The 11,139-nt window shown below is 37.6% G+C and overlaps 1 protein-coding gene across 1 annotated transcript; it reads left to right on the top strand.

The window, feature by feature from the left end:
- Positions 1 to 3,569: 3,569 nt before the first annotated feature.
- Positions 3,570 to 10,901, top strand: MFAP3L (microfibril associated protein 3 like; the record flags this gene model as incomplete). Its single annotated transcript, XM_081332331.1, has 2 exons — positions 3,570 to 3,846; positions 10,036 to 10,901. 2 exons carry the CDS (start codon positions 3,570 to 3,572, stop codon positions 10,899 to 10,901), a joined length of 1,143 nt encoding a protein of 380 aa, XP_081188457.1.
- Between the last annotated feature and the right edge of the window lie 238 nt (positions 10,902 to 11,139).

Raw genomic sequence — 11,139 nt, forward strand, 5'->3', positions numbered from 1 at the left:
ATCTGGAGAAAAAAAAATCTTTATAGCATCAGACTTTCCTTTCACCACCAGATACATCTACAGCTGAGCGTCCTTTCAGCCTTGGCCCAGTCGCTTCATTCTTTCTGGCACTACTAGTACTAGCCCTCTGCTCTTCCTCAGTAGCATATTGGACACTTTCTGACCTGAGGGGCTCATCTTCCAGTGTCATATCTTTTTTCCTTTTGGTACTGTCCATGGGGGTTTTCATGGCAAAGATACTGGAGTGGGTTGCCATTTCCTTCTCCAGTGGATCATACAGTATTTTGTCAGAACTCTGCTATGATCTGTCTCTCTTGGGTGGCTCTGCACGGCATAGCTCATAGCTTCATTGAATTACACGAGCCCCTTCACCATGACAAAGCAGTAATCCACGAAGGGGAAGATAATAATGGTCAATGATAATTTATCATATTCACCTTTATGGTGAAAAATCCATAATGGATGACTAGAAAAGACAAATTCAAAAGTTAGAAATACAGACACATTAAAAGTCATGCACGCACATAGAGACTTTAACTGTGTCTCTTTTAATAACTACTCAATGGGGGACTGTAAGAAAATATATATTTGTTTTTGGCTTTTTACATAAAGTCATATAACACAAAAATGTAGGAATATGTCTAGAAATAGATGATTATATTTCTTTCATTGCCAATGACTATAGAGAGCCATAACCAGAATTAGAGAAAAAGACTTCTATGCTAAGTGTGGCTTGCTTGGAGAAAGAACTGAGCTCTGACTGATCTTTGTGTAGAAATTAAGCATTGAAAACAGATGAAGCAAAAACCTGGAAGAAAAAGAAGATAGAGAGTCTTCAATTAATAGGAGTGATTTTCCACTTCTTTTTGTACATTAAGAAGGGTTTAAGAGCTTGGATTGTTTTGTATGTGTAACTCAATCAGTGCAGCTGAGAAGAAGCAGGTGCACTTGTAATCTTCATAGTCTTGGGTATTCCTGTGAGTGAAACAAATATCTAATAAAGACATACAGCTGTTTCCAGAACACTAGCTTTGTGCACTAAACCTGGAAACATGGTTTGCTTGTCATGGTAAATAGTATTCACAAAACTTGTAGGACATTTATAAAAAATATATAACAAATAAGCTAAATTGATATAAAATAAGATTTTAATCAAATAAAATTTAAACAAAAAATATTTTTCTTTCAAAGACTTCCCAATACATTGTAATACAATCCATTACATTTCTCCACATCCCCCAAGTTTTCTGGTCATCTGAGGTCTTGACAAAACACCATATTCTACTATGATTTTTATTTCTAAGATTGCCTCTGACTCCCAATGAACCCCATAAATCCAGTGCTTTATTTGGAAGTATCTCACCTGCCCAGAACAGTACAGAACCAGATGGAGCAGGTGACAGATCATTCTGGATCATTTACAGTAGTGGCCAAAATTGTGGAAACCTTTTGTGAAAAGTGTACAGTAGAAATGCCACCTTTGGTTAAATTTGCACCAATTTTTCTTCTAATTTCTTTATAACTGTAGCCTTGTTCACTTAATAATACTATTTTACATCAGTATCTGGGCGACCAGGCAACTCTGCATCATTACTTTAATTTTATTACATTTTACAAGCTCACTAAATGAAAGAACACAAAAAAACCCAACCAACTTGATAGCGATCACACAACACACTGACAAATGTCCTCCTCTCAGCTTCAGTACATGACATCAATAACTGAATCCTACTGTGATCTGATTGGCTCATTGCCAAAACAAGATGACACCTGATTGGCTCTCTAAACACTCATGCTCATTGGCTACAAGCAGATGAAGGAAAGCTACCTGATATCAACCTAAGCAAGTTATGCTTCCTTTTTCTGGTTATTTGCCTATAATTTTTCATAGAATACAGTACAGCTAAATTGAACAAACTTTGTTGCATTACATTGTGATTAAATTATCTTTCCATTGATATATAATTTTATGGTACTACTCCAAATAAAAGTGGTGTTATTAGCCATCAAACCTCAAAAATACTTTTCCCAAAAGGTTTCCACAACTTTGGCCACTACTGTATATTGAATTCAAAATGTCCATCAGCATTAAAGTGCAGAGAAGCAATACAGATTGTCCTCCATTTACGACCACAATTGAGCCCAAAATTTCTGTTGCTAAGTCAGACATTTGTTAAGTGAATTTTGTCCCATTTTACTATCTTTGTTGACACATTTGTTAAGTGAGTCACTTTAGTTGTTCATTTAGTAACAGAGTTGTTAAGTGCATCTGGTTTCTCCATTTACTTTACTTGTCAGAAGGTCGCAAAACCCAGGACACTGCAATTGTCATAAAGCATCTGAATTTTGATCACATGACCATGGGGATGCTGCAGTCATCATAAGCATGAAAACTGTCATAAGACGCTTTTTCCAGTGCTGTTGTAACTTTGAATGGTCACTAAATGAACTATTGTAAGTTGAGGATTACCTATATGCAGTTCTAGGAAAGAAATATTATTACAGTCATCTGAACAGACCATTGGTTTTTCTAGCCAATAAACCCTGCCAGCTGAGATCTCTTTAACTGGCAATGACATACACCAAAGCAGGGATATTTTATATGCAAAGCAGGACTGTAACTTTGAATTAATGTTCCCTTCCCTATTCTCTCATATGTCTTCACTGAGAATTATGCTGACTAACAAGCCAGTTACTCTTACTTTTAAGCAACAGATTTAGGATGATACTAAATTCTTTTTGTATGATTATCAACTGCAAACTATGTAAGGATACTCTATGAAATATATGCAATATACAGCCATAAAAATTGTTTTGACATTAATACTGTTATCCATAGTATATATATTTAATAGAACTGCACACAAATAGAATTTAAGATGAAACATCTTAACTCATTTTCAGTGGAAAGCTCTTTGCTTAAATAGATATTTGCTAAAAAACATTACAGATTTTATTTGAAATATATGGTAAACTCTTAGTTGCATTGTGTTATGTACACAAAAGGTTTACCTTCATATTATATGTGTATTATTGCTTTTTTCATCTAGCATAAGCTGAGACATTTTAGATATGCATTTTGGCGTAAGTAGATTTGTTAAGAACATTGATTTCTGTTACATTAATCCTTATTCCTACACAATGATAGTGATATGAACTCAATGGTAAAAATCTTTTTTTTCTCATTTAGATTTTTTTCTAAAAAACGAAACATTATTTCTGATATTTTTAAAAATTAAAATCACTGATCTGAACAAAACAGTGATTTTCTGTCATTGAAATTGTATCAAACAGTACACAAACAGAAAAAATATCAGGAGTTGTAATAGCAATAACATTGAACTTAAACTTTTGAAACAATGAGTTCTGAGATAGATTATTAGTTTAAATCAAAATTGCTTTAACTACTTTTACTATGTCTATTTCTATTTTTATTGCTATAACTTGTTTGATTTTGTTTGCTTTTGAAATTTAATGGGTCAGATTTGATGGGCTGCTACAGCCTGGTATATTTCCCAGTTCCAGGTCCACTAACTGTGATTGGCAGATATATTTGCAGACAGGTGAACATGTTCAAGAGCCACCTTCTTTTGTACTACTGGACCGTCTTTCATGTTTTCAATTTACAAGCAGTATGGACAACTGCTGAAGATGTCATTAACAGCACTTTAAATCACAAAGACCTGTTGATCGGATCTGTACCAATGGTAATCTCCAGAATTGACCACATTATAGTCAAAGAAGGTTATACTGCCGTGATTGACTGCAACGTTCAAGGTTATCCAGAACCAGTGTACAAGTGGTACAACTCAAATGGCCCTTTGGTGAAAGAAGATGGTGACAGAGGTACAGTTTTCAGATGTTTTTCTATGCAACCTAGGCAAACATATTGTCTTAATGTTATGTTTCCTTAAAAGCACTAACTGTTGTAAATGTGTTTTTCTCTATTTACTCAAGGTAAATGAGTAAGCAGATTAAATAGTATTTATTCAAGCAAATAAATGCAAAGTATTAAATACAGATGAAACTCGAAAAATTAGAATATCGTGCAAAAGTTCATTTATTTCAGTAATGCAACTTAAAAGGGGAAACTAATATATGAGATACTCATTACATGCAAAGCAAGATAGTTCAAGCCATGATTTGTCCTAATTGTGATGATTATGGCGTACAGCTCATGAAAACCCCAAATCCACAATCTCAGAAAATTAGAATATTACATGCAATCAATAAAACAAGGAGTGTACATAGAACAATATCGGACCTCTGAAAAGTATAAGCATGCATATGTACTCAGTACTTGGTTTGGGCCCCTTTTGCAGCAATTACTGCCTCAATGGGGCGTGGCATGGAAGATATTAGCCTGTGGCACTGCTGAGGTGTTGTGGAAGACCAGGATGCTTCAATAGTGGCCTTCAGCTCTTCTGCATTGTTCAGTCTCATGTCTCTCATCTTTCTCTTGGCAATGCCCCATAGATTCTCTATGGAGTTCAGGTCAGGCGAGTTTGCTAGTCAATCAAGCACAGTAATCCCACGGTCATTGAACCAGGTTTTGGTGCTTTTGGCAGTGTGGGCAGGTGCCAAGTCCTGCTGGAAAATGAAGTCAGCATCCCCATAAAGCTCGTCTGCGTAAGGAAGCATGAAGTGCTCCAAATTCTCTTGGTAGATCGCTGCGTTGACCCTGGACTTAATGAAGCACAGTGGACCAACACCAGCAGATGACATGGCTTCCCAAATCAACAGAGACTGTGGAAACTTCACACTGGACTTCAAGCATCTTGCAGTGTGTGCCTCTCCATTCTTCCTCCAGACTCTGGGTCCTTGGTTTCCAAATGAGATGCAAAAGTTGCTCTCATCAGAAAAGAGGACTTTGGACCACTGAGCAACAGACTAGGTCTGTTTTTCTTTAGCCCAGGTAAGACGCTTCTGATGTTGTTTGTTGTTCAGGAGCGGCATGACAACAGGAATACGACATTTGAAGCCCATGTCCAGGATCCGTCTGTGTGTGGTGGCTCTTGATGCACTGACTCCAGCCTCAGTCCACTCCTTGTGAAAGTCCCCAACACTTTTGAATGGCCTTTTCCTGACAATCCTCTCCATGCTGCGGTTATCCCTGCTGCTTTTTCTTCCACACCTTTTTCTTCCACACTTTTCCCTTCCACATAACTTTCTATTAATGTGCTTTGATACAGCACTTTGGGAACATCCAACTTCTTTTGCAATTACCTTTTGAGGCTTTCCCTCCTTATGGAGGGTGTCAATGATGGTTTTCTGCACAACTGTCAGGTCAGCAGTCTTCCCCATGATTGTGATTCCTACTGTACCAGACTGAGAGACCATTGAAAGGCTCAGGAACCCTTTGCAGGTGTTATGGCTTAATTAGCTGATTAGAGTGGGACACTTTGAGCACCTTTTCACAATATTCTAATTTTCTCAGATTGTGGATTTGGGGTTTTCATGAGCTGTAAGCCATAATCATCACAATTATGACAAATCACGGCTTGAACTATCTTGCTTTGCATGTAATGAGTCTATCTCATATATTAGTTTCCCCTTTTAAGTTGCATTACTGAAATAAATGAACTTTTGCATGATATTCTAATTTTTCAAGTTTCACCAGTATACTTGATAGATTGAAACAACTACCAACTCTACCCAACAGGAAGATTCTTTTCCTAAACTTAATCTGGATATTTTAGATGCTGATGGAGCTGAGAAAGTTGTCTCTATAACTATACTGTATGTAAGAGCTTTGTATGTCCATTAACCACTTAAAGTCAAAAATCTTAATTCTGCACACTATGGGTGCCTTATACCACACCACACATCAACTCATTCAGTTTAGGACCAGTCTTTAATCCCAGTCATGTTGATTCTGGCTATTGCTGTTACTTCTCTTGTTCTTTTTGTTACATCTGTGGAATCATGATCAGTAACAGAGTTTCACTTCCTAATGCACACCACATATTCAGAAACATCATTTTTTGTTATAACTTAAAGGGAAGAATTATAGCCATCCTACCCCTTGCAGTGTTGATTCTGATTACTCTATCCATATTCCCTTGCACTTGCAGTTTTCATACTAAAAACCCCCCATGCAGATGACATTATTAAAAAAATCTGCATGGAAATATTACAGTATCTGTGAATTATTTATTTATTAAATAATAAATTTATAGATAAAAGGCAATGATGGTGAGAATATGGTAAAAGTTTATTCTTCATTTTTTTATTCTTCAATTACAACAGATATTGAGATTTGGGTGAATTAAAGAAGAGCACTTATTTACAAATTATATATTAATGTATGGAACATGCTTGTTAAAAATAGGATGATATTCTAAGAGATGGCTCTAGATATGCTAGTAAAAGATAAATGTAATATTAGCAGTTGCTAAGAAGGCTGTATGCAAACTCAAAAAGCAGAAGACAAATACCTATTGATGGGGAGAGGACATGTGGGAGAGAAACATTGTCATAGGTTCCTCCTCGGGGACTTATGGGAAGTAGCCAGCAGGATGAACAGCATGCTATTTGCTGTAACTGGTTACTGTGCAATTCACTATATCCATTTATTGAAGTCAAACAAGGAGCTATCTGGCATTTGGAAAATCAGATATTACAAAAAAATATATGGACTTTTGAGTGCTTTGCCTTAGTTGGAATGATACTGCTGGATTCTTCAGAATATTGATGATCCCAAATCTGCATAATTTGCTGGGATGCTTTGCTTTAAGCATCAGTACACAGCAAGTGTGAGTAATGGTGAGAAATCTTGTCTATCACAAGACAATATGAATTGGAGATTATCTTTGGTTGTATGGATATGTATGGCGATTTTCTGTGCAAATAACAGCCTCCTACTGAAGCAAATGTTCTTTGTCCACTATCCTTTCTCAAATTGGCAGAAAATTATTCCAGCATGCATTTAGCTACCCTGAATACCATTTCCTGTTTAGCCATGTTATGTTTTCTGAGTCACATTCAATGATCATGTCCCAAATGTGCACCTGCAGGGTATGTTAATAAAACGATTGTTTCTCCTGCCTTTGTTTCCCTTTCCCATCCTAATGTCATCTGCCATGGGAAAACTTATTCCATTCATGACCACATAGAACAAATTAAGTTATATATTGTCTATTGTAATGTGAGGGATCCATTTAAATTCCAGTTAAAGAGTTCCTACTCCTCAAAATTCTGAACACAAAAGGACAGAGGTACAGTAGGAGTGAAACTGATGGTTCCACCTCCTCCTAATTTTCAAGGACTGCTCTTGAAATGTTGGAAGCTGAAAATGCGTGTATGGAGCTGGTCATAGAAACTGACCAATCTGATGTTTGTGAGGCTTGCAGAGTGGAGTCTAAGAGGGAGGCCAGCAGGAAAATGAATACTGCAGTTTTGTTTCAGAGTGAGCAAATCTATCCTCCCTCCTCCATTACTTCTCCCCTACATATTATACAATTCTGCACATAATCTTTTTTTCTACAAACTAAATGCTGAAGGATCTAGATTAGGGCAGGGAGTACTGTACGTCTATAAAGAATAAAGACTGCTTTGTAAACCTGGATCTTGAGCAATATGTCACCTTCATAGCCAATCCCTAGTTATTCTACTTATTCCTTCATCTCAGTTCAACCCCTTGCCCTGCTGGGGAGATGCAGAACATGGTTCCCAACAGGAGGACCTTTCTTCCTTACTATTTTGCCATACATATAGAAAGGTCTTTTTCAAGCTATTTCTTCCCTTGCTTGAAACGTTTATCAAGGCAAGGAGAAACCAAAGATGAAAAATCCATCCAAGACTTTGAATGATAATAATATTGATCAGCAGTTCAGCCTTGTTTTGACAAGGGAATTGGCATTCTTTTTCAAAATTCTAGTTCTGAAACACTAAACCAGACTAAAAACAAGCCTGACGAACAGCTGATTGCCAACTGAGATGCTAGTCAAGCTAGTGAGATGCATATCTTCAAACTGCAGGATTTTGAGAAAACCCGTCTTCCTGCTTTACAGAGTTGTGCCCCTACCTCCAATAGCTGTTCTACAAGCATGAGGAAGTTGCAGGTATGGGAGCAATTGACATCTGTATCCAGTATTTTCTTCAGCCAAAGAATGAGCCAGATTCAGAGAGGATATGCATGTACAGCTTAAAAGAGTTAACCCTAAGCATACAATTCACTTGATTCTGCCATGGACAAAAGAGGCTACAAAGCCACCCAATTTTGGGTACTCTGAAGCTGCCATGTATATCTGCTGTCTTAAAAGGGAAAACACTATTTTAAAACTGGCTATTTGTTCATGGGCTAAAGATGAGATACAGACAACCTCAATAAAACATAGCAAAGTAAAAAAAGGTTGTTAGGACATGTTTGTATTTTAATTAGTTACAAGTGAGGAAAAGCACAAAGACTGGCATTCTTATTTAGGCATGCCACTCAATTGCTTTTCTGATGTAGGTCTCCTAGCCCAGATCTTTACTATGATCTCTTTGGTCTTGGAAATTATCAGGAAGTATATCAGCTAAATAGTATATGATACATATAGTTTGTATGCAGAAAGTTAAATCTGTGACAAATGCAGCCAAAACTAGGAAAGATTCTAAACTAAAATCATGAAGAGCTGTTATCAGAGTTGTGACCAAAACAAAACTAAATGGACCAATGGTGAGATAATCCCCTGGGTACTCCAAGCGTGAGAAATAAAATTCTAAGGTTTACTTGAGCCAGAGAACTGTGGCAATCAAAGTAGACATTTGGGGTTTGGACAATCAAGTAATCTGACTTGTTGTACTTTAAAGGAATCTCTTGCCATTAAACAGTTCATTCCTCATAACTCTTCCATCTTTTTATGCCTCTATTGTAACCAAATAAGCATCTTTTGAAATATATGTGCAATATAATACTGATTTAATTGGACCTAAGTCCAGAAATACATCAAAGTCCTTTTTTAATTTGCCCTTAATTTATAGGAACAGGTTACTTTTTTGCTTATATACAAATCATTTACAGCAGAGGTCCCCAACATTTTGGGCACTAGGGACCGGTTACGTGGAGAGAGGTTTTTCCATGGACTGGAGGGAGTGTGGATATGTGTGCTGCCTGCATCCTGTGGATGGGGCTTTCCTTGTTTGTGCATGTTTTATATTGATGTTAAACTGTTTATTCTCCTCACACGTTCGTGAGGAAGAACATGGCAGCCCGATGACAGCTGTCAAAAGGGCTGCCGCCTCTCATCCACGCAGGCGCAGCAAAGCAGCTGACTTTGACAGCTGTCAAGCTGCCGCGCAGGCGCAGCTCACTGACAGCTGTCAAAGTTGCCTGGGCCGCGCATGCGCAGAACATCCGGAGCTGTCAGAAGTTGCCAGCTGGCCACAGCAACAGCCCGTTGATAGCCCGCGGCTGCTACAGCTGACCACGCTTGATTGGCTGCCGCCACGCGGCGGGAGAACACCACCCGCTGATTGGTTTAACGTTACTGAGTTAGAGTATAAATAAGAGGGAATCCCGGCGGTGCCTCGCCCGGGACACGATCCCAAAATAAATCATTTTAAACTGTGCCTGCTGCCTCCTGGTCTTCCCTCGACTACAAAACAGTGCAGACCAGTTGCTGATATGCCACAGCCTGGTACTGGTCCATGGACTGAGGGTTGGGGACCCCTGATTTACAGTCTCTTACCTACACAAAAGTAAACCATAAGATTTCCTTCAGATTAGATTAGTTTAAAATCATTGGAAATGTGTGCAATGTCTTCACAGAATGATTTGAGGGATAATTTTCCTTGGGAACATTCACCGTTTTACAACCTACCAAAATCATGAGATATTCTATGGCAATCCTAGGACAAGCAGTATTTACTAGACCTAATTAATGGCCAACACTTCAAGTTTCTTAGCAGCAGTTATTCCAGAATATTGTAGACGCATTATAAGATGTCTTTGAATTACTGTAGTGACTTGAATGTATTGTGACATTTCCTAAATGATTATAAGAAGAAAAAATAGATACATTTTACTAATTAATTCTGGCTTCTTTCCAGCAGGAAAATGGACTCTGAATAGCAGGCAACTAAATATTACCAGTGTATCATTTGAAGATCGAGGAAAATACACATGTGTTGCTTCTAACATCTATGGCAAAGTGAATAATACTGTCACCCTGAGGGTTGTATTTACCACTGGAGACATGGGGATCTACTACATGATTGTATGTCTTGTAGCATTTACCATTGTTTTGATCTTAAATATTACTAGACTATGCATGATGAGTAGCCACCTGAAAAAGACTGAGAAAGCTATCAATGAATTTTTTCGGACAGAAGGAGCTGAAAAGCTGCAAAAAGCTTTTGAGATTGCTAAGCACATCCCAATCATCACCTCAGCAAAAACTCTTGAGCTTGCCAAAGTAACCCAGTTTAAGACAATGGAGTTTGCCCGCTACATTGAGGAACTAGCTAGAAGTGTTCCCCTACCACCTCTTATAATGAATTGTAGGACTATAATGGAAGAAATCATGGAAGTCGTCAGATTAGAGGAACAAGGCCATAAATTTGTAAGACAATCAGCTGTGGGGCAAAGGATCATGGACCATGATGAAATGTACATGATTTCCAGTCCCCTAAAGCGTAGTGACTCTCTTGCTGCTGATTCAGATGCATCTTCTTTGCATGAACCACCACTCAAGATTGCTATAAAAGTCTTAGTTCACCAGTTAACTAAGAAGGACAGTATTGATCACCTGACACAGGATAGTGTAGCTTTACAAATGAAAGAAGAGAAAGAAGTTGCTCAGGTACAGGCACAACCTAATGACCTGGTCTTGGAACCTTCTACTGAATTCACCTCAACTGAGACAATTGTGGGAAGCGGCAAGGAAACATGTACTATTTATGAAAGCCATTTATGATTATTTATCAGCAAATGCATAATAATAAAAATAGTGATAAAATGAGGTGGCAGAGGTGATAAATCAAAAAGATTTTTTTGTCAGTAAGCCTTATCTGAACACTATAATTGCAAAAACAATATGGATGGATTACTGATACATTCTTTCTCATTATATACTGTGCAGTATATTTAGCTGAGACACTTGATAGAATAATTCCTATGACACTTAATATTTAATTGTTCTTTTTGTTCCAGTG

The sequence above is a fragment of the Vipera berus genome (genome assembly GCF_964194415.1).
Source record: "Vipera berus genome assembly, chromosome: 7".
In the NCBI taxonomy this organism is placed as follows: Eukaryota; Metazoa; Chordata; class Lepidosauria; order Squamata; family Viperidae; genus Vipera; species Vipera berus.